We start from the raw sequence: 25,494 nt of genomic DNA, 5'->3' as shown, positions 1-25,494 counted from the left end.
CCAGGAAGGGCTCTCAACAAGGGAAGTGTCCAGGCGTCTCGTAGTGAACCAATGCGACGTTATTCGGACTTGGAGGAGATACACAGACAGGAACTGTCGATGACATGCCTCGATCCAGCCGCCCAAGGATTACTACTGCAGTGGAAGACCGCTGGTTACGGATTATTGCTCGGAGGAACCCTGACAGCAACGCCACCATGTTGAATAACGCTTTTCGTGCAGTCACAGGACGTCGTGTTACGGCTCAAACTGTGCGCAACAGGCTGCATGATGCGCAACTTCACACCCGACATCCATGGCGAGTTCCACCTTTGGAACCACGATATCATGCAGCTCAGGATCGTCATCACTTTCTCTTCACTGATGAGTGTCTCACATGCCTTCAAGCAGAAAACGTCGGAGATGTGTTTGGAGGCAACCTGGTTAGGCTGAACGCCTCAGACACACTGCGCAGCGAATGCACCAAGGTGCAGGTTCCCTGATGTTTTGGGATGGCATTATGTGGGGTTAACGCACGCCGATGGTGGTCATGGAAGGCGCCGTAACGGCTGTACAATACGTGAATGCTATCCTCCGACCGATCGTGCAACCATATTGGGAGCATGTTGTCGAGGCATTAGTCTTCATGGCCGACAATTCACGCCCGCATCGTGCACATCTTGTGAATGATTTCCTACAGGATAACGACATCGCTCAACTAGAGGGACCAGCATGTTCTCCAGACATGAACCCTATCGAACATGCCTGGAATAGATTGAAAAGAGGACTTGACTCACCAACCAGTCTGACGGATCTAGGCTGAATCACCGTTGAGGAGTGAGACAATCTGGACCAACAATGCGTTGATGAACTTGTGGATAGTATGCCACGACGGATACAGGCATTCATCAGTGCAAGAGGACGTGCTACTGAGTATTGGAGATGCCGGTAGGTACAGTAACCTGGACCACCACCTCTGAAGGTTTCGCTATATGGTAGTACAACATGCAATGAATGGTTTTCATGAACAATAAAAAGGGCGGAAATGATGTTTATGTTGAAAAAATGGTTCAAATGGCTCTGAGCACTATGGGACTTAACATCTGTGGTCATGAGTCCCCTAGAACTTAGAACTACTTAAACCTAACTAACCTAAGGACATCACACACATCCATGCCCGAGGCAGGATTCGAACCTGCGACCGTAGCAGTCACGCGGTTCCGGACTGAGCGCCTGAACCGCGAGACCACTGCGGCCGGCGTTTATGTTGATCTCTATTCCAATTGTCTGTATAGGTTCCGGAACTCTCGGAACCGAGGTGATGCAAGCCTTTTTTTGATTCGTGTACATGCTGCCGAGAGGGCGCTGGCACCATGTTGCTTGTCGGTGTGTTTCTGGCCTCTCTCGTGATAGGCGCACTTGATTCTGCGCCTGCTTATCGTGCTCCATATTTGGCGACAGGCGTGGTGAAGACAACTTACGCCAGCACGTTATGTTTATAATGGAGACCGTTCTACGACTGAAATTTATTTTTGCTACATGCATGTTTTTAACTTTGCCGAAAGCATAACGGTTTAATGCCACGTAATGCTACAGGAACAACTGAGACATCTATTATACGTACGTTACTACGTGAAACAATTCAAAATAACAATTCGTATTTCCTTATTTATAGAACTCGGTAATGGAATCATGTCTTTCCGAAATACGTTGTGTTTTTAAATTAAATAAATCTCACATTTGTTGAACTGGTACGTCATAAGCTCTGTACCGATCTCGGTGCCATTTCAGTCAAGACTGAGGAGACGATAATTCACCGTGTCTCATGGCGAATGCGTCGCCTGTCGTATCGGGAGCACACGGGCCTTCGCGGCTTATGTTAGTCCCACGTCACTTCCGCCGCAGCCCCGGAACGCCGCGACACGCAGTGCTGCAAGTTGCTCGCTAGTGTGACAGGAGAAGCCGCCGGCTGACAACTCGCAAGAGGCCTGCAGCCCCCAAAAACCACCACCCCCGGAGGCGGGGCTGGGCGGTGAGAGGAGCAGCCCGCTCGGCTCAGACTCGCTGGCCTGTGTTCAGCCGCTCGTTGTTTGTCTTCACCGCCGGGGATAGTGGCGGTGCCACGCAGCGTTTCGCGTAAATGCCGTACAACTCTTGGGTGTTGGAGGGGGAGGTGGGGGAGATTGACGGGACGACCTCGACTTTCGTGATTGGTGTAGAAAGAGTGAGCGGCGGCTGAAGGCACGTATAAACAGTAGCAGTGGAAGAGGGAACTATTTAAATCTGCATCTACATACTGAGAAAGTCTGTGAATGGCGAAGGTTACCTTGCAACGTCGCCAGTTATTCCCTTTTCTGTTTCACGCGCAAATAGATCGAGGGAAGAGTGAATGTCTATAAGCTACTGTACGATCTCTGATTTTTCTATTAGCTCTCATTCTGCAAAGTATAGTCAAATGTCGGTTCTCTATTTGTCTTTAAGGAACATTTCAGTAATACTTGCACGTTGACTGAACCTACCAGTAACATATATGAAACGCATTCGCAACCGCGAATACGAACAAGTGAGTGAAGACAATGAAAATTTGTGGTGGACGATGACTCGAAACCCAATTACCCACTTTACACCAGCGGTGTCTTGTGCACTTTGGCGGTCCGTGTGCGACTCATGGGCTGACCCAAACTTCCATAATTCGTCGTTCCTGCTTCACAACCTGACTCTTACAGACATTTTGTAATTCCCGTGCAGGGCAGAACATTTTAACTGAAACTCGCTGCCTGGTATCTGCGGATAAATACGATACTACGGTGCCTGATTTGTTAAGAAAAACGATGCTTAACACAGGCACTCCAGCATCCCGCCATCGGTAACATTTCTAGTGGCATGCCTCTGAATAGCTTCCTTGGAAGAACTGCCCTAATATCAGTCGTAGGTCTTAACTTGGGGAAGAAATTTCCGAGAACATTCTTTTCGAGCATAGCACCAGATAGATGTCAATCTTGGACTGTGTAGAAATCGGCAAGGAAGAGGATCGAAGTGTTTGAGATGTGATCTTATGGAAGGATCTTGAAATGTAAGTGGACTGGGAAGCTAAGAAGTGAAGAGGTTCTCCGTGGGTTGGCGAGGAATAGGATGCTGCCAAGAAGAAGAGGTATTTAAGACATCAGGAAAATAACTTCTATGGTACTAGAGGGAACGGTAGCGGGTAAAAAGTGTAGGTGAAGGCAGATAGAGGAATATACTTCGAAAATAATTGAAGGCTTTGAGTGCAAGTGCTACTCTGAGCTGAATACCTGGCACTGCAGAGGAAGTTGTGACAGGCACATCAAACCAGTCAGCAGAATGATGATTACAAAAATCAGTGGTCAAATGATGATATGTGAGTGATGGAGACTTACAAGGATTCTAGTGAAATGAATCTGTCGATGAGGTGGACGGGAAATATTTCCACAGGTAGGACTGAAGCGTTCCACACTTTATTATTATTATTATTATGGTCTATAGTGACACTGATTATGAAGCCCAAGATATTGGCGATATATAGTTGAAGAAATTTAATAGTTGTCTATTAAGAGGGGAGCCCTGTAGTATAATGAATCATCAGACAGATATATGACAACTGCTAAGCTGCACTTAGTACTCCCTGGTATTATTAACCGAAATTTGTTAGGACTCGACTGTTATAAAAAATAAAATTGGTTAGCAGCAAGCCAAAAGCAATGTGGTACATCATCTCTGTTGTCGTGTCAAGAAGAACTAGTCTAACAGAGAACTGCATTATTTCTGCAAACAATCCTGTTCAATGAACATCCACAACTTTATGTCGCAGAAAATATGGAGCTAAGCCGCTCCATTTGTAAAAGGATATTATTTTCCAAATATCTGAGTAAGTGCTATTGCTCGGACATGTATTTATTGCTATCTTCTATTAGTCCACTCCATCACCCCCACCCCCATCTTTCTCCTTATATCTTTTTCTTCATCTTCACTATGTTCATTTCTTCCACTTTCCTTTCTCTGTTCATTTCCTCCTCTCCCCTCTCTCTGTCCATTTCCTCCTATCTGTGCCCATCCCACTCATCCACGTCGCTGTCTGCCGTTCTCCTCATTCTCTCTTCCCTCTGTGATTAATATGAGTACGAAATTTGACTGAAATCTTTCCAGGAATTTAGGATGAGCTTTGCTTGCATACGCACATGTAAAATAAATGTCACACATTTTTAACACATTTCACACATATTTTTACACATTTCACCCCTGTCTAGCAATTTCGACTGTAGCTTCACTTTCAAGCAGCTCAATGCTTATGACTTCGTATCTCCTGAACTAAATGGTGTACAATGATGCAGTTGTTCAGGTAAATCCAACATATACCTAGTGTCTGTGAATTGTGTTGTGAATTGAGTTAGAGGCAAAGAAATAATAAATTAAAACGTCAAACATGTTGCGGCACTTTGACACGCATCTCAGTGTTTATGACATAACATCTCCTGAACTATGTGTCATACGATAATACATTTTTATAGGAACCATTCAGCGGCTTATTTGGATACTGTATTCCAGAGGTGTTACGAATAGAGTTTGTAGCAAAGAAGAGATAAATTAAAACGTCATGCTACATGTGGCAGTTTTACTGCATGTACCGAGGAAACGTAGTAAGAGATAAACATATTTCCTTACATGATTTTGTGGGGGTCGTCAGCTTGTAAAAAATCCGTGAAGGTTGAAACTATGTGTAAAGTTTCTTACAAGTCTCTAAATGCTCTCATTCTCATATACTGGATATCTAAGGTACGGGTATTCTGTTGTCGTGGACAACACTTCTCTTTCAACACCCTCACCTACCCCTCTGATTGGTGGGTGGTTCTTACCCCCATAGTGAATCTTTCAGACAGTAATTGATATGTGTACACAGTTCACTTGAACTTGGTCCACTCGATTAGGAGGAGAGGTGGACTATAAATAAATAAATACATACATACATTTCTTATAATTTGTGTGGATATCACGACAGGATTCGGGCTAACAAATGGTGCAACGTTACTGTAAACGAGCAATAGATGACGTTAACGAGCATTATTTATATATGCCTCTAAGCGTAAGGCAACGGATACTAATAAGAGCTGTCATAGTTAAAATTCTATCTGCGATCGGGCTACATGCTGTGAAAAATATAAGAAATATCGCAGAAGAGTGGTCATTAGAGAACTAAGAATGGAAACAGAGCCTATATACGTAGATACGGTGAAACCTGTTGAAAATTACATCACGTTTACGACCCAGAGTACAGTGGACTGTGCAGCGCAGGACGACCACCTTAAGCAATAGGAGGGCACGGAGTGGTGCACGCGGAGAAGGAAACTAAACAGGTAAGCTACTAAGTCGATGGGGCTAAGCTATAGCCATCTATTAGGACGAACACGAGGCGTCGCAAAACGGACTAGCCCGGCCGTTCACATCAAACTAACAGTCTTAAATACAAGCTCTGAAGGTATATTTTGAAAGAAAGTAAACGATGGGGACGGCGAAGGCGTGTAAAACGTAAGAAAAGTATATGACAGCCATGAAACTGACAATTTACAGAATGAAAAGTTGGAGAAGTATACTATAAAGCGATGTGAATAACGCCAAAGGCGAAAGCTCACGTGGTGATGGTAAGTTCCTATGGGAACAAACTGCTGAGGTCATTGGTCCCTAGGCTTACAAACTTCTTAATCTAGCTTTTACTTACGCTAAGGACAACACACACACCAATGCCCGAGGGAGGACTCGAACCTCCGACGGGGAGAGCCGCGCGAACCGTGGCAAGGCGCCCAAAACTGCGTGGCTACCCCGCGCGGCCTAAAATCGTGTAAAACGTAGGTGTGACAAGATAGACTAATGGCAGAAACAGAACACATTATAACAAGAAAGCCGCTTTTTTTCATATCAGTACATACCAAAACTGTAAAAAATCCTAAGAAACCTTTCAAGTACTAAGAATGTGTCATGTAGTAAATAAACAATTAGGATAGATGCAAAAAGTCTACAACCAAACATAATATAATAACTATCCGAAGCCAAGAAAGAGAAGGGATGAAACTGGACGCTGTTTTTTTTTTCTTTTTTTTTAAAATATTCAGTAGGGCTATATGTTTGAGCGAGGTTTGTTTATTCAAAGCATGCAACGGGTCGTGGTTGGTGCTGCGGGGTATTTCGATTTACTCAAGATTATTCAGGACACCGCCTTCAGGCTGAAGATGTAGAATGCTGCAGCCCGTATTTATGTCCGGCACAGAGTGGCCACTATTTTTTGGGTGATTGATTAGGGCTGATTTTGAGTTGTCGAGGTCCTGATGCTCTCTGAAATGTACGTTAAAGGAACGACCGGTCTGTCCTGTACTGTACAGATATGTCGCCAATCGCTACACTGAATCTGATCAATACCTGATTAAGGGTAGCGATTGCACACTCTGGTTTGGTGATGTTTCAGTTGGAGTCGTACTTTACGGAGGGTAAAGAAAGCGGATGTAATTCCTGCTTTTCTAAGCCATTTACCGATCTCATCAAATGTCGTACGCAGATACGGGAGAGTACAAGGAATTTGTACGAGACAGTCTGTGCTGAAAGGTACTGAATTTTTTGGATGAGTGATTCAATAAGATTCTGTTGACAACCATTAGAATGCACGATAAATCTAATTGTATCAAGCTCGTGCAGTTGGCCTTCTTCTGTAAATGGCACGCGACTGATGCATTGCGTGAAGAGCAGCCATTTTATGCTGTTCCGAGTGATTTGAACAATAATGAATGATACAACTGACGTATTAAAGTGGTCTTCATTGTTTCGTAGGGTTATTTCCAGATCCAAAAACGGGAATGTGAAGCCATTATGGTGTTACAAAGAGAACTCAATTTTAGGATGCGTTTTATTAAATTCTTGTTGAAAGAGTTGTATTTGGGCATCGGTACCATTGTACAGGAGTATAATGCGTCAACGTATGTTTTATAATAAACTTTGAATGTGCTGAGGATGGATGGAGAAAAAGAACATATGTTCGATACAGTTAACGTAAATGTAAACAGGTATGCTTGCAGGAGGGGACACCAAAAGTAGCCCGTCGGGTTTGTCTGTTACTATGTTAATAAAGGAGAAATAATTATTATCCATCACGATTCGAAGCAAAGTCAGGGGTTTCTTAATTATTTGCCTGTCTAAGTAGAAAAGTTTTCATAGGTTGAACAGAATGATATGAGTGACGTCTTTAAAAGCGATATTTGGATGCATGTTTGCAATATCCAAGCTTGTCAAGTTAGTGTCGTTGTTTATGTTTACCTGTGTAAGGTGTTTAATGAGGCCGACCCTGTTTTTGATAGTATAGTCAGTAAAAAAAACCATAGTGTTTACTAAGGATAATTTCAGTTCTAGGCTAGCCTATATTCTCTGAGCCAATAGCATTAACAATTGGCCTTAAAGGAGCGTAAGGCTTATGAAGCGTCACTACACCTCTGAATGTTGAAGTTCTAGAGCTCATTGGCAAAACTGGCGCAAACAAAATATACGCGTCATTCAAAGCTTCTTTGATTTCTACAAGAAATTTTTCCGTGGGACTGGAGGGACGTATGACACAATTACGGGAGGAAAGAACATTTTTTGATTTCTGTACACGATCAGCTTCGTACAACACTACAAACGTACAGACGTAGTCTCCAGCCTGCTTTTTCTTGGGGTTTCTTATTAAAACGCGTAGAAATCATCCTGCGAGATAATAGAGTCCATTATAAAATATTGGAGAAGGAAACAACAACTAATTGTATTATTCACTATTTTTTCTGAACAAGACTACCAGAATGAGCTTGATACAATTAGATTTACTGCGTATTCTAATGGTTATCAACCAAATGACGTTGATTCACTCATCCGAACAGTGCAATTTAATTGCACCCATGAACCGTTGACAGAATACTTTATTACTCTTTAGCACAGACAAAGTTGTAAAAAATTATTTTAGGGCCCCGCATCTGATAGGATTAGTAAATAGGTTAGGAAAGCAGGAATTGAAACCCCTTCCTATGCCCCTAGTAGTGTTGGACTCCAACTAAAACATTGTGAAACAAGAAAGTGTAAACGTTACGCTTAGTCAGTTACTGATCAGATTCAGTGTAGCGACTGCCGAAATATCTGTACAGATCAGACAGGTCGTTCCTTTGAGGTACGTTTCAGAGAGCATCTGGACCTTAGCAATTCAAAATCAGCCTTAACCAATCACATAAAAATAATGGCCACTCTGTTCCAGACATCATCATGGTCTGCAGAATTCTACATCTCCAGCCTGAAGGCGGTGTCCTGAATATTCTTGAGGAAATCGAAATACTCTGCAGCACCAACCACGACCCGTAGCATACTTTGAATGAACAAACTTCGCGTAAACACATGACCGTACTGATTAATTTTTCTTTTTTGAAACAGCGTCCAGCTTCATCCCTTCTCTTTTCTGGCTTTTTCCATTTCGTTCGGTTGTAGACTTGGAGCATCTCAACTAAATGTTTATTTACTAAATGTCATGTTCTCAGTACTTGAGAAGGGGTCTTAGGATTGTTCACTGTGTTTGTATGTATTGACTTGAAAAAACGAGGCTTCTTATTGTGATGTGTTTTATTTAGTCCATTAGTCTATATTATTATACTTTCTACACTTTATGTGTATTCGGAGTTATTCACCTTACTTTATAGTATGCTGTTTCAACTTTGCATTTTTAGCCTGGGCAATTTGATGATTGTCGTATCATAGCTTTCTGCATTTTATGCTCCTTTGTCGTCATTTACATCATTTTATATTATACTTTCTTAATTTGTGTGGAAGACTGTCAAATTCATGTGAACCGGCCTAGACACTTTCGCTTGCTAAAGTTGCTATTAGATGGTAACAGCTTCGCCACATCGACTTAGTAGCTGACCTATTGCTTCCTTTCTCTGTGTGCGCTGTTCCGTGACCTGCTATTGCTTGTGATGGCCTCATATGCTCTACCCAGTCCCGTGGCGCTTGGGTTCGCAACACGAGACGTAAGTTTCAACCTGTTATTCTGTCTCGTATGGCTCTCTGTTTCCATTCTTGGTTCCCCAATCGTCACTGTTCCGTGACATTTCTTTTATTTTTCACTGTAACTAGACAAACCATACGTAGAGTTTCAGCTACGGTAGCTCTTATTAGTATCCATTGCTTTATGGTTACAAAAATTTGTAAATAAGTATTCTTTAGTGTCATGGTGTTATTGTTTTCTGTAACATTACAAGTGATGAAGGGCATTTGTTATCTCGAAAGCAGTCGTGATACTAGAAAATAAAAGAGTGTTACAACTGAAACTGCTTACCTCCGTATTAACTATGTATTATTTTCTTTGAAAATACACCTTTTACATGAATGTTTTGCCTATCTTCTGTTTCAGGTTGGGAAACTTGGTGGGCATCTGCAGGCAGTCGCCCATACTGATGCTGGATACTACACACCCAAATACTGTCTGCTGCATCGCTGCTCCCATTGACGCCTATGACGAGAAGCCGTGTCAAGATCAATAGTTCGTTTGTGTTACGAATTAGATACACAGCACGTAGAAAAAAGTGTACAATTAATTAGAAGATCTGTTTCGTTCATTATGCTTTCTGCAGTAGAGCATTTCAGACGAACGTGTTGTTTTAAATCAGTTTACCACGCCTAAAAGGTTGTCATGTAATGCACTTTCTGAATGTCTTCGAGAATGAACACTTTCTGCAGTATTTTTATGCGTGAACCGACTCTCGGAAATGAGAAAGGGGCTTGACTATGAGCAAGAGTTTGATGTGCAAGCGTCGTTGTTGTGTCGTGTTGCAGTAGAAATGATCAATATTTTTCTGTTTTGAGGGTAGTACTGTGAACACTTAACTCGACAACACGAAATTAATCTTGGCACTGGTAGCAGAGGTGCAGGAACACTGGACGACAAGTTGGCGTATAATGGGGACGAGAGGTGACTGGTGTATAAGCACGCAAAACGACGGTGTAGATCTATTTCCCTGCAGAGAGAACCTCCCACCTATTGAGTAAAGTACTCCAAAGTGCAACGTGGGCGATGGCGCTGCCGTCGCTGATGTTCCCTATGCTGGAGAACACGACTCTGGAGGAGCTGCAGTGCCTGCTGGCGGAAGCCACGGGAGCAGAGCTGGAAGCGGCGGTGTCGGGGGCCAGCTGCCCCCGAGCCTGGGACAGCGTCACCTGCTGGCCAACCTCGCCGGCCGACACTCTCGTGCTGATGCCCTGCTTCTCGGAGCTCAACGGCATGCCGTATGACACCAGCCGTAAGTACTCTGAGCATTTATCGACTAGTCATAAGGTCAACGGACGTACTGTTAGTCACACACCTAATTGAGAACGTCGGTCACTTTAGGGCTCTGTAGATCGTGAACTGGTGGTAGGCTAACGTGTGATCCTCCACCACTGATAAGGTCTGAGGTGACAAGGCTCATGCGATAGCGATATGCACATACACAGATGGCAGTAGTATTGCGTTCACAAGGTAGAAAAACGTAGTGCATCGGCGGAGCTGTCATTTGTATTCAAGTAATTCATGTCAAACGGTTTTCGGCATGGGTATGGCCTGATAATGTAATTAACAGATTTTGAACACGGTATGGTAGTTGAAGCTACGCCAATGGGATATTTCACTTCTGAAATCGCTAGGGATTTTAATATTCCGAGTTCCACAGTGTCAAGAGTGTATCGATAATACCAAATTTCAGGCATTAACTTTCACTATGGACAACGCAGTGGCCGACGGCCTTCACTTAATGACCGAGAGCAGCGGCGTTTGCGTAGAGTTGTCGGTGCTAGCAGACAATCAACACTGCGTGAAATAACTGCCGAAACCAATGTGCACTTACAACGAACGTGTCCGTTAGGACACTATGGTGAAATTTGGCGTTAATGGGCGTGGAGGCAGACGAGCGACGCTAGTTCATTTGCTAACAGCACGACATCATCTGCTAGCCCCGCGACCATATCGGCTGGAACCCAGGAAACTGGACAATCGTGGCCTGGTCAGATGAGTTCAGTCGGCAAAACCTGATGGTAGGGTTCGAGTGTCACGCAGACCCCACGAAGCCAAGGGCCGAGGTTGTCACAAGGCACCGTGCAAGGTGGTGGTGATTCCACAGTGGCGTGAGCCGTGTTTACATGGAACTGACTGTGTGCACTGGTCCAAATGAATCGACCATTTACTGGAAATGGTTATGTTCTGCTACCTGGAGACCATTTGCTGCCATTCATGGGCTTTGGGTCCCCAAACACTGACTGAATGTATATGGATGACAATGCGCCGTGTTACAGGGCGACAAGTGTTTGCAATATGTTTCTTCATATTGCAAACGACTGATTTGGCTATATTGATCGCTAGATATGTATCCCATCGAACATTTATGGGACATAATCGAGAGGTCAGTTCGTGCACAAAATTCTGCACCGACAAGATTTTCGCAATTATGGACGACTATAGAGGCACCATGACTCAATATTTCGGCAGAGGACTTCCAACGACTCCATGCCTCGTCTAGTTTCTGCTCTGCATCGGACAAAAGGTAATCCGACACGATATTAGGAGGTATCTCATGTCTTTTGTGGCCTTAGTGTGAGGTGTATGTTTGGGGAAGGGGGGGGGGGGGGCGGGGGGTCTATCCCATTTCAAACAGGATGGAAAATGAGAAATATGGCCTCATATTTTTTAAAATCATTAACATTGTTACAAAAAAAAAACAACTTACTTGTCAAATTAAAATTCGGTTAAGTATGTGCTTGTTTTCCGAACAACACAATTTGTAGGCATCATATCTTCGAAATCAGACCGCCGGAAAAAGACATCGTAATTTAAAATTTGATCCATGATAGTCGTGTCTTTTGTGTGTCTGTCTGTCTGTCTGTTTGAACGCGATTATCTCCAACAAACTACTTGAAGGAATTTCTTATATTTTTCACAGGTAAGTTGAGCTATCTTGAGGTAACGTATAGACCTTATTTCATAAAAATGAGATCACGAAAGCTAAACATCTTAATTTAAAATTTTGTGTGAAACCTTCTTGTCGGTCTGTCTGAACACGCTAGTCTCCAAAAGACTTGAGGAATTTTTATCGGGTTTTAATAGGTAACATCAACTTGGTTGGGGCATCGTATAGGATTTATCTCACCAAAACTGCAACAACAAGAAAGAAAAAGAAAAAATGAATACCGCGATTTAAAGTTTTATGAATGCGAAAGTCTGTTCATCTGTTACCTTTTCACGACTAAACCGCTGAACCGATTCTGATGAAATTTGGTATGGAGATAACTTGAATGATGAGGAAGAATATAGGCCACTTTATAAAGTTTGACTCGGTGCCCCACTGCAGACTCCTAACTAAGGTACGAGCATATGGGATTTGTTCCCAAGTATATGAGTGGCTCGAAGACGTCTTAAGTAATAGAACCCAGTACGTTGTCCTCGATGGTGAGTGTTCATCGGAGGTGAGGGTATCATCTGGTGTGCCCCAGGGAAGTGTGGTAGGGCCGCTGTTGTTTTCTATCTACATAAATGATCTTTTGGATAGGGTGGATAGCAATGTGCAGCTTTTTGCTGATGATGCTGTGGTGTACGGGAAGATGTCGTCGTTGAGTAACTGTAGGAGGATACAAAATGACTTGGACGGGATTTGTGATTGGTGTAAAGAATTGCAGCTAACTCTAAATTTAGATAAACGTAAATTAATGCAGATGAATAGGAAAAAGAATCCTGTAATTTTTGAATACTCCATTAGTAGTGTAGCGCTTGACACAGTCACGTCGATTAAATATTTGGGCGTAACACTGCAGAGCGATATGAGGTGGGACAAACATGTAATGGCAGTTGTGGGGAAGGCGGATAGTCGTCTTCGGTTCATTGGTAGAATTTTGGGAAGATGTCGTTCATCTGTAAAGGAGGCCGCTTGTAAAACACTAATACGACCTATTCTTGAGTACTGCTCGAGCGTTATGGATCCCTATCAGGATGGATTGAGGGAGGACATAGAAGCAATTCAGAGGCGGGCTGCTAGATTTGTTACTGGTAGGTTTGATCATCACGCGAATGTTACGGAAATGCTTCAGGAACTCGGGTGGGAGTCTCTGTAGGAAAGGAGGCGTTCTTTTCGTGAATCGCTACTGAGGAAATTTAGAGAACCAGCATCTGAGACTGACTGCAGTACAATTTTACTACCGCCAACTTACATTTCGTGGAGAGACAACAAAGATAAGATAAGAGAGATTAGGGCTCGTACAGAGGCATATAGGCAGTCATTTTTCCCTCGTTCTGTTTGGGAGTGGAACAGGGAGAGAAGATGCTAGTTGTGTTACAAGGTACCCTCCGCCACGCACCGTATGGTGGATTGTGGAGTATGTATGTAGATGTAGATGTATCCGTTAGGACACTGCGTCAAAATTTGGCGTTAATGAGCGTGGCGGCAGACGACCAACGCGAGTTCTTTTGTTAACAGCACATCATCTACTGGCCCCGCGACCATATCGGCTGGACCCTAGCCAACTGGACAATCGTGGCCTCGTCAGATGAGTTCAGATTTCAGTCGGCAAAATCTGATGGTAGGGTTCGAGTGTTACGCTGACCCCACGAAGCCAAGGGCCGTGGTTGTCACAAGGCACCGTGCAAGATGGTGGTGGTTCCACTAAGGTGTGAGCCGTGTTTACATGGAACTGACTGGGTGCACTGGTCCAAATGAATCGACCATTTACTGGAAATGGTTGTTCTGCTACCTGGAGACCATTTGCTGCCATTCATTGACGTTGGGTCCCGAAACACTGACTGAATGTATATGGACGACAATGCGCCATATTGCATGCCCACGATTGTTGCCGATATGTTTCTGGGCATTGCAAGCGACTGATTTGGCTATACTGATCGCTAGAAATGAATCCTATCGAACATTTATGGGACATAATCGAGAGGTCAGCTCGTGCAGAAAATACTGCACCGGCAACATTTTCGCAATTATGGACGGCTATAGAGGCATCATGTCTCAATACTTCTGCAGGGGATTTCCAACGACTTGTTGAGTGCACGCCTCCTCTAGCTGCTGCATTACACCGGACAAAAGGAGGTCCAACACGATATTAGGAGGTATCCCATGTCTTTTGTGGCCTTAGTGTGAAGTTTATGTTTGGTGAAGTGGGGGGGGGGGGGGGGAGGGGAGGGGCCGAGGGGGTCTATCCCATTTCAAATAGGACGGAAAATGATAAAGTTGGCCTCATCTTTTTAAAATCATTAACATTACTATAAAATAAAACAACTTACTCGCCAAATTAAAATTCGGTAAAGTTTGTGTTTGTTTTCCGAACAAGACAATTTGTGGGCTTTATATAATGGGAGTCAGATTGAGGGAAAAAATCCATTGTAATTTAACATTATATCCAAAATCGTTCTGTCTTTTGTCTGTCTGTTTGAACACGATTATCTCCAAACTACTTGACGAATTCTTTATATTTTTCATTGGTAAGTAGAGCTTATATAGAGGCAACGTATAGACCTTATTCCATAAAAATCCGATCACGAAAACTAAATATCTTAATTTAAAATTCTGTGTAAAGCTTTCTTGTCTGTCTGTCTGAAGATGCCAGTCTCGAAAAGTACTTGACGAATTTTCATCAATTTTTAATAGGTAACATGAACTTAATTGGGGCATCGTATAGGATTAATCTCACAAAAACTGTATCAAGGAGAAAGGTCAAAAAAAAGAACAACGTGATTTAAAGTTTTATAAATGCGAAAGCGTGTTCGTTTGTTACCTTTTCACGACTAAACCCCTGAACTGATTTTGATGAAATTTGGTATGGAGGTAACTTGAAAGGTGAGGAAGAACATAGCACAATTTATAAAGTGTATTGTACAGAACATTTATAGATTTAAAGAATATTACGCGAATTAGGGAAACAACTTTACTCTTTGAAAAGGCTATTTATTCATTGACTTTCGACAGTTATCGTATTTGTGGAAATGATTTTATTGATTGAATACGATTCATAATGATTAATAATGAATACATTGTTTATACAATCCTGAAAGTATTTATTCCATAGTCCATACTCTACATAAGTAAGTAGCTGTGTTATGTTTTCATGACTAAACCACCGAAACAAGAAATTGTTCAAATGGGTCTGAGAACTATGGGACTTAACATCTCAGGTCATCAGTCCCCTATAACTTAGAACTAAGTAAATCTAACTAACCTAAGGATATCACACATATCCATGCTCGAGGCAGGATTCGAACCTGCGACCGTAGCGGTCTCGCATTTCAAGACTGAAGCGCCTAGAACCGCTCGGCCACATCGGCCGGCAAACCGCCGAAACAATTTCGATGGAATTTGGTATGGATATAGCTTGAAACACGAGGAAGAACAAGCGAAAAGGAAAGTCGACACTTGTGAAGTACTTAAATATCACGACGCATAGATGCGTGCACCTGCCCATGCTCGACCGTATGCAGCATTCGGCAGCAACACTGCATGCGTGGCACGTTATCGTGCGTAGGGATAGTAGGAGGGAGAGAGGCGCATCTGTGCGTCGTGCTTCGCCTACCCGAACAGGCACACAGGTGATAGAAGCTGACGTTACTGCACGTACAACAGCTGGCTTGCTTACTTACCTACCATCACTCATCTTAACAAAACTACTGCGATGGGGAGTAACGGCGGGTAACAGCTAACTCAGATTAAAGTTACATAGTCTTGCACCTCATTTTATTGTACATTGATTTCAGTTTTAAGTTTAATGGAGGCCCTTGTCTAAAACGAATAATTACGGTTGCGCTGTACTTAGTCTGCTATGGGCTTCCGTCTGCCACTCAATATGCGAAGAGGCCTCACAGCTTTGTGTTGCGTAGATTGCGTACCTCAGCGAGTTTTGCCGCTGTTTGTATTTACTTTCCCTTCGTTGTACAGCTGTGCACTAAAGATATCGTAAAAATGGATACCAATATTGTTTTTAAATCAAATGCTGAAGAATATGACATAATTTTGATTACATTTCAAATTGTATTTATCATAAAACTTGAAACAAGATGAAAATTATATTAAATTTAAGATCTAACAGCATACGTACCAACACAATCTATACAATTCTATATTCAGTTCCCATTTTATTTAAATATTTTGCTTTATATGCACACATCAAGGAAAGGTTTTGTATCACCTCGGTTCCGAGAGTTCCGGAACCTGTACACAAAATTTAATGTAGATCAACGTAAACATCATTTCCGCCCTATTTATTGCTCATGAAAATTACACATTGCATGTTGTACCACCATACAGCGAGACATTCAGAGGTGGTGCTCCAGATTTCTGTACACAACGGTACCTCTAATACCCAGTAGCACGTCCTCTTCCATTGATGCATGCCTGTATTCGTCGTGGCACACTATCCACAAGTTCATCAAGCCACTATTGGTCCAGATTGTCCTATTCCTCAACGGCGATTCGGCGTAGATCCCTCAGAGTGGTTGGCGGGTCACGTCGTCCATAAACATCCCTTTTCAATCCATCCCAGGCATGTACGATAGGGTTCATGTCTGGAGAACATGCTGGCTACTATACTCGAGCGATGTCGTTATCCTGCGGCTCTCTCCGTCGGAGGTTCGAGTTCTCCCTCGGGCATGTGTGTGTGTGTGTGTGTGTGTGTGTGTGTGTGTGTGTGTGTGTGTATGTGTCGTCCTTAGCTCCGGGTACGATGACCTCAGCATTTTGGTCCCATCTGACCTTACCACAAATTTCCAGTTTCCAATTTGTCATTATCCTGAGTGAAATCATTCACAACATGTGCACGATGGGGGGCGAATTGTCGTCCATAAGAATAATGCTTCGCCATTATGCGGCCAATATGGTTGCACTGTCGGTCGGAGGATGACATTCGCGTATCATACAGCCATTACGGCACCTTCCATGACCACCAGCGGCGTACATCGGCTACACATAATGCCACCCAAAAACAGCAGGGTACCTCCACCTTGCTGCACTCGCTCGACAGTATTTATAAGGCGTTCAGCCTGATCGGGTTGCCCACAATCATGTCTCCGATGATTGCTTGGTTGAAGGATCATGCGACACTCGCCGATGAAGAGAACATGATGCCAATCCTGAGCAGTCTATTCGGCAAGTTGTTGGGCCCATCTGTACTGCGGTGCATGGTGTTCTTGTAAAGATGGACCTCGCCATGAACTTCTGGAGTGACGTTGCACATCATGCAGTATATTGCGCACAGTTTGAGTCGTAACACGACGTCTTGTGGCTGCACGAAAAGCATTATTCAACATGGTGGCGTTGCTGTCAGGGTTCCTCCAAGCCATAATCCGTAAGCAGCGGTCATCCCCTGCAGTATTAGCCCTTGGGCAGCCTGACCGAGGCATGTCATCGACAGTTCCCGTCTCTCTGTATCTCCTCCACGTCCGAACAACATCGCTTTGGTTCACTACGAGACGCCTGGACATTTCCCTTGTTGAGAGCCCTTCCTGGCACTAAGTAACAATGCGGACGCTATCGAACCGCGGTATTGGCGTTCTAGGCTTGGTTCCTTCTTCCTGGTGGAATGACTTTAACTGATCGGCCGTCAGACAGCCTCCGTCTAATAGGCGCTGCTCATGCATGGTTGTTTACATCTTTGGGCGGGTTTAGTGACATCTCTGAACAGGCAAAGGGACTGTGTCCGTGATACAATATCCACAGTCAACGTCCCTCTTCAGGAGTTTTGGGAACCGGGGTGATGCAAACCTTTCTTTGATGTGTGTACTTTCTGAGCTATGGGCCTCAGAATCGTTTGATTTTATTACAGTGCTATAACTTTGACCTTAAGAAAACCGGAAGTACTTGTTTATAAAATCTGAAATTGTCTTCTTCGGGTGAAAGATGAGCTCGCACAAAAAATGAAAAGTTTTCTACCGTCCGAGTCGAGATGGTACAGCCCGCACGTACCAGACGCTTGTACGCAGTAATATGGGTCGACGTGAAGAAATGAGGAGGCGAAGAAAATGGCGTAATGGGATGCTCGCCTTCAGGGTGTGGAGACAAGTATCATTCCTTGCAATCGAAGTTCGCACTAGAATTTATCGGAAAGCATTGCGAGTAAATTAATCGGCATTTTACTGACGAGGTCATACAGTGCTGCCCCTAGAAGATGTGACAATGTATTTACAGAGACTATATTTCCAGGATAATGCTACAAATTATCAGGGATGATAGATAAGACTAAATATATCGATCTGCTAAGGAACCCTGGTCCTGAAACGGCTGAGTCGAAAGTCATAAGCGAAAATTTTTCTGACATCGCTGGCATTGGAATACATCGGCCGGTGCGGTATGCATTTTAGACGCCATGTTTACTACACTTTTTTTGTTTTTGTCCATACTACCAACTCTGAAAGTTACCTACCATGCAATCGTAGCACCGAAAGTACTCGCACACGTATTCCCAGACAGTGTGTCAGAGGTATCAACTCAATTTTCCTTTACGACTTTCAACTCGATCGTTTCCGGGCCCGGGTCTCCTAACTGAAACTGATAAATTTACCCTTCTCAATTATCTATGAATGTTTGTAACTTCATCACGATATCACCTTGTATGGAAGACGCTTTCGACGTCAGAGTATAGGCCAAATGGCTTATAGTACCTCAAAGAGGAATGTTTCGTTCTTAAGTCAGATGGACGCTGGTATGCATTATTTTAAAATGCTACTAACGTTCTATTGTTGGCCATGTGATGCGTGCTGAAGATTTCATTTTTGTTATATCATTTTTTATCAAAACTTAGGCTATGCAAGGATTGCAACCATGACCTCAGAGACAATTATTTTCCTAGAGATCAAAACGCCCCATGTTCGAACCTCACCGCTGCTCATATTTCGAATATAAATCATCAGCAATGGCGGTCGAACTCATCCCGCATGAGAAGTCATCCTCGCTCTGCCAACAGCCTTGTCAAAGAGGACGGTGAAGCGGACAGAGGTTCACGCACTCTCTTGCCCTTTGGGTGGAAGCTACTACTAAAAGGCGAAAGAACCGCCAATAATCGACGGTGTGAGGATGTAGAAGGCAACGGAAACCACTGTGTTAAAGATAAATAATGTATATCCACAGTACATGTTGGCTGCTATTGAGGCAGCGTCACGATCACCTCCATATTGGCAAAAGATTCTGGTCTCTGGGAGGATCTGCAAAGGGGAAGGTGGCCATGAGGAAAAGGCTATATAACCAACAATAGGGTGGCGTTATTCAACTCGGGGCGTGCACAGTCAAAAGTCTGAACGAGGTATGGACGCTAGTAAATTTGAATTTTAAAGATCAGTCTTGATGTATTGGGGGTCAGTGAAGTGAAGTGGTAAGAAGACAAGGATTTCTACACAGACAAGTATACGGTAATATGAACAGCAGCAGAAAATGGTGTAACGGATGTAGAATTTGTTATGAATCGGATGGGAGGGCAGAGAGTGAGTTGAGATGAACAGTTCAGCGATAATGTTGTTCCCCAAAGAATCGACAGCAAGCCAACACCGACAACAATAGTGATATACATGCCGACACCACAAGCAGAAGGTGAAGATATAGAGAAAGTTTATGAGGACATTGAACTAGGAATTCAGTATGTAAAGAGAAATGAAAATCTAACAGTCGTGGCGGATTGAGATGTGTTTGTAGGGGAAGGAGCAGAAGAAAGGATTAAGGGAGAATATGGGCTTATGGTAGGAATGAGAGAGGAGAAAGACTACTTGGATTCTGCAATAAATTTTTGTTAGTAATAGCAGCTATCCTGCTCAAGGACTACAAGAGGAGGAGGTAACCATGCAAAAGGATAGGAGATGGCGGGAAAATTCCACAACGGTCAGTAAGAGATTCAGATATTGGATTGTAAGGCGTAACTAGGAGCAGATACGGACACATTTCACAATTTAGTAGTGATGAAGAGTAGGTTGAAATTTAAGAAACTGATTGGGAAGAACTGATACGCAGCGTTCTATCTGGGTATAGTTACTGCGATAATGAATAGGTCATTATGCACTCCATTCGGAGAGGAATGGGCATCTTTAAAAAGGCAATCAGAGAAGCTGGAAATGAAAACCAGGTACGATGAAAGTAACTGCGAAAAAACCTTGGGAGACGTACTAAATACGTCAGGTGACTGACGAAAGAGCGAAGTGCAATAATATTCAGGCAAATTAAGGAATACAGAAATAAAAGTCACTTACCAATGAAATAAACAGGAAGTACAAGGAAGCTAAGGAGAAATCATTACATGAAAAATATGAAGAAATCGATAAGGAAGTGACTGTCGGAAGGACTGCCTCAGCATATAAAAAATCAAAGCAAACTTCAGTGAAATTAAATTGAATGGCGGTAACATTAAAAGTGTAGTGGGAATTCCACTGTTTAATGCAGCAGAGAGCGTGGGTAGGTCGAAAGAGTGCATTGAAGGTCTTTATGAGGGGAGGACTTGTCCGATGTCGTGAGAAGAAGAATAAGCGGAGTCGACAGGAAATAGATTTGGGATTCAGTGTTAGAATCAGAATTTAAAAGATACTTGAGTGACTTAAGATAAAATGAGGCAGAAGGGATGAACGACATGCCATCGGATTTTCCATTATGAGTAGGGAAAATGCCAACAAAACGACCTTTCTCGTTGGTTTGTAGAGTGTATGAAACAGGCGACGTACCATCAGACTTCAGTAAATATATCTTCCCCACAATTTCGAAGACAGCAGGGGCAGGCAAACGCGAAAACTATCGCACAGTCAGCTTTACAGCTCACGTATTCAATTCACTGACAGGAATAATGTACAGAAGAATCGAAAAGAAAATCGAGGATCTGTTAGATGATGATCAGTTTTGCTTTAGGAAACGTAAAGGCACTGTAGAGGTGATTGATAGTGGTAGTAAGACTGAAGAAAAGTCAAGACACTTTCACTGGGTTTGTTGACCTAGAAAAAGCGTGTGACAGTGCGAATTGGAGCAAAATGCTCGAAATTCAGAGAAAAAATGGGAAGCAATAGGGAAAGGCGAGTGGTACACAATATGTACAAGAACCAAAAAGGAACAGCAGTACTGGAAGACCAAGAACGAAGTGCACGGCACAGAAAAATGTGTGAGACGGGGATGTAGTTTTCACCCCTATTGTTCAGTCTGTACTCGAAGAAGCAATGATTGAAATAAAAGAAAAGTTAAAGAATGGTATTAAAACTCAAAGTGAAAGGATATCACTGTTGACATTCCTATCCTCAGTGAAAGTGAAGAAAAACTGTAGGACCTGTTGAATGAAATGAACAATCTAATGAGTAAAAAATATGGATTGAGAGTAAATCGAAGAAAGATGCAAGTACTTGGATGTAGCAGAATCGAGAACGGCGAGATAATTAACATTAAAATTTGTGTTTAAGATTTAGAGTAAGTTAAGGAATTCAGCGATCTAGGAAGCAAAATAGGTCGCAACGGACGGAGCAAGGAGGGCATAAAAAGCAGGCTAATACAGAGTGGTATCAAACATAGGCCTTACTTAGAGGAAGGAAGTTCTGACAATGTTCGTTTCGAACACAGTATTGTATGGTAGTGAAACAAATACTGTGGGAAAACCGGAGCAGAAGAGAATAAGAGATTTCGAGATGTGGTGTTACAGAAGAATATTGAAAATTATGTGGACTGTTGAGGTAAGGAATGAGAAGATCATCCGAAGAATCGGCGGGGAAAGGAATGTGTGGAAAACACTGACAAGACGAAGGGACAGGATGATAGAACCTCTATTAGGACATAAGTGAATGACGTTCGAGGTAATAGAGGGAGATGTAGAGGGTAAAAACTGTGGATGCAGCAAAAAATCAAGGACATAGGTTTCAACTGCTAATGTAGAATGAAAAAGGCAGTTCGGGATGGAAATTCAGTACCGGCCGCATCAAACCAGTCAGAAGACTGATGACTAGAGACCGGGTTACATGCATCATAAAAACCTTAAAATATACATGCAGATATGCATAAAAAATGCTTAGAAAATGCATAAAAAGTGTCGAAATATGCAAGATCAGATAGTAAAAAAATGGTAGTTCTTGCGAGAATTACACTCCTGGAAATTGAAATAAGAACACCGTGAATTCATTGTCCCAGGAAGGGGAAACTTTATTGACACATTCCTGGGGTCAGATACATCACATGATCACACTGACAGAACCACAGGCACATAGACACAGGCAACAGAGCATGCACAATGTCGGCACTAGTACAGTGTATATCCACCTTTCGCAGCAATGCAGGCTGCTATTCTCCCATGGAGACGATCGTAGAGATGCTGGATGTAGTCCTGTGGAACGGCTTGCCGTGCCATTTCCACCTGGCGCCTCAGTTGCACCAGCGTTCGTGCTGGACGTGCAGACCGCGTGAGACGACGCTTCATCCAGTACCAAACATGCTCAATGGGGGACAGATCCGGAGATCTTGCTGGCCAGGGTAGTTGACTTACACCTTCTAGAGCACGTTGGGTGGCACGGGATACATGCGGACGTGCATTGTCCTGTTGGAACAGCAAGTTCCCTTGCCGGTCTAGAAATGGTAGAACGATGGGTTCGATGACGGTTTGGTTGTACCGTGCACTATTCAGTGTCCCCTCGACGATCACCAGTGGTGTACGGCCAGTGTAGGAGATCGCTCCCCACACCATGATGCCGGGTGTTGCCCCTGTGTGCCTCGGTCGTATGCAGTCCTGATTGTGGCGCTCACCTGCACGGCGCCAAACACGCATACGACCATCATTGGCACCAAGGCAGAAGCGACTCTCATCGCTGAAGACGACACGTCTCCATTCGTCCCTCCATTCACGCCTGTCGCGACACCACTGGAGGCGGGCTGCACGATGTTGGGGCGTGAGCGGAAGACGGCCTAACGGTGTGCGGGACCGTAGCCCAGCTTCATGGAGACGTTTGCGAATGGTCCTCGCCGATACCCCAGGAGCAACAGTGTCCCTAATTTGCTGGGAAGTGGCGGTGCGGTCCCCTACGGCACTGCGTAGGATCCTACGGTCTTGGCGTGCATCCGTGCGTCGCTGCGGTCCGGTCCCAGGTCGACGGGCACGTGCACCTTCCGCCGACCACTGGCGACAACATCGATGTACTGTGGAGACCTCACGCCCCACGTGTTGAGCAATTCGGCGGTACGTCCACCCGGCCTCCCGCATTCCCACTATACGCCCTCGCTCAAAGTCCGTCAAGTGCACATACGGTTCACGTCCACGCTGTCGCGGCATGATACCAGTGTTAAAGACTGCGATGGAGCTCCGTATGCCACGGCAAACTGGCTGACACTGACGGCGGCGGTGCACAAATGCTGCGCAGCTAGCGCCATTCGACGGCCAACACCGCGGTTCCTGGTGTGTCCGCTGTGCCGTGCGTGTGATCATTGCTTGTACAGCCCTCTCGCAGTGTCCGGAGCAAGTATGGTGGGTCTGACACACCGGTGTCAATGTGTTCTTTTTTCCATTTCCAGGAGTGTATATCAGTTACGAGGAAGAGTACCGGCCACGCTAAAAATCGGTACATTTAGAACACTGGTGTCATTTTCTGAATACTTTATTGTAGATGTTAGGAATTGGGCATTTCTGGGATTCTTTCCTAAAAATTTGCAAAATGGGGACGCATACCGTCTTTCAAGAATTGTTCCTTCTTACCGTTTGTTGTCGGTAACGATCAGATACGATGCAAGTGAGTCGCAGCGAAACAATTGATATGTACAGGACCAACTTCTAGATATACCGCATGCAGAGCGACACGCTAAAAAACTCTGTACTATTTTATTTAAAAAACAACATAAAGTCATGAATTTTTTTGAACAGCATTAACTTTGGACCAAAGCATCATTTCAATTTATTTTACGTTTTTCTGCTATTGTAGACATAAACGCCCAAGTACTGTTCCAAATGTTCGGTATTAAGATTGTGTCTTCGATCATTCAAAACATATTTATAAGCAGAGGAGTACCGTTTTGCAGCAACTGAGGTAACTGGGCAGTATTTGAATTAGGGTGCTATGTTTGCACTTATTGACTCTGGTAATAGTTCACCCATCGCATTAATAAAACTATCAGTTTAGCACAAGGGTTCAAAGCCTGGGTTAATATTTAAAACATTTACAAACTTTTCTTTAAGTTTCTTGGGAATACCTCCGGCAATGAGGAGTTCACTAGAATAATTTTATTCATTAACTGAATAGCTTCATTCAAGGCCAAACGTTGAGTTTCAAGATTTTTAATACTTCCAGATATATCGAATAAATGAGTGAAAATCACAGCAATGTCTTTTTAATATCGGAATCATTGAAAACTTTCTTGCACTGGCAAACTGCCACAGCCTCTGCTCTATCGAAGTCGTTTACTACCCCTCTAATGGACTCGAAATGTTCATTGTAAAACAACACAGCTTCGACTCACGTACCCCAACGTGTTACCACTGGTGCGGAAGGTAAAGGCACATTTGGTAGTTTTATTTGTAGGTCTTGCAGCGAGCTGGAGCCTTTAGAAACACTTTCTTTGTGGATGAAATCAGTTTATTTACATATTTCTTCAGCAAAGCGATGTACACCATCAGCGAAGCATGTCACATGAGTCAAACTGGGATAAAATACTCGGAGGGTTTTTCCTGCTTTGATCATAAAGGGAGCAGCATCTGAAATAAACACAAACCCTCTTACATCTGCAGAAGATTCTGGAAATATTTTTGTAATACCCTCATTCATAAATCAGGCGACTATAAAATGATTTATTTTTCAAGTTCTTTGCAAGCCGCTAAACAGGAAGAAGAATGCTCTTCTTTTAAAGCACCAACAATTTAATTTGCAATGTAACAGCCACAAGTGTCTGTAGTTTGGTCAACTGAAATCCAGATAATGCTATCCTTGAGTTCATTGCGTCTTTCTTCAAGAACCTTCACGTACATTGTTGGTATGTAATTTTTACGCAATGTTAATTCATCTGGTATATTTTGATTTAAGCAGTATTTGCGCAGGAAGCCTTTGAGAATAGGGTTTGTAAGTTTGTGAAGAGGGTTATTGCTTGCAATGAATGCTTTACGTAGATCCATGTTAAACCGACTTTTTTGGTTACCTTTGGAAAAATCCCTGTTACTGCAACTTGCTGTTGTCACAAGTTGTTGTCGTCGTCCTTTCTTCTGCATTCCTGCGATATTAAGACTTGTCTAGACATGCTGGTCTGATTGAAACTTTTTTTTGTACGAAATGTTTTCCTCACAAACTCAACAATATAAATCAATACCGTCATATGTAAATATTCAAGGATGGTCAGCTATCCAAGAAACGACGTTTCTTTTTTCGGACGGCATGGCGCACAACACGTCGTAAAAAGGTTCAGCTGTGTACAAGTAAATAGAAAGCTAAACTGAAACAACGGACATGCGACTAAAAGCTTGCGTAGTTTAAGTGTTGCCGACGCATACGGTAAGACGCAGGAGGGGATTAACCGG

General features: G+C 43.3%; 1 protein-coding gene across 1 annotated transcript in view; it reads left to right on the top strand.

The window, feature by feature from the left end:
• Window positions 1-25,494, top strand: part of LOC124607197 (diuretic hormone receptor-like) — a 575,756-nt gene that overhangs the window by 304,895 nt on the left and 245,367 nt on the right. Inside the window, exon 3 of the mRNA XM_047139420.1 lies at window positions 9,404-10,289. Within this exon, the coding sequence (XP_046995376.1) occupies window positions 10,064-10,289 (226 nt within the window). The 5' untranslated portion in view covers window positions 9,404-10,063. The remainder of the gene's footprint in view (window positions 1-9,403; window positions 10,290-25,494) is intronic.

This window comes from Schistocerca americana, chromosome 3, assembly GCF_021461395.2.
Source record: "Schistocerca americana isolate TAMUIC-IGC-003095 chromosome 3, iqSchAmer2.1, whole genome shotgun sequence".
NCBI lineage: Eukaryota > Metazoa > Arthropoda > Insecta > Orthoptera > Acrididae > Schistocerca > Schistocerca americana.
The sequence above is the reverse complement of the archived record's forward strand: the minus strand, read 5'-3'. Positions and strand labels throughout refer to the sequence as shown.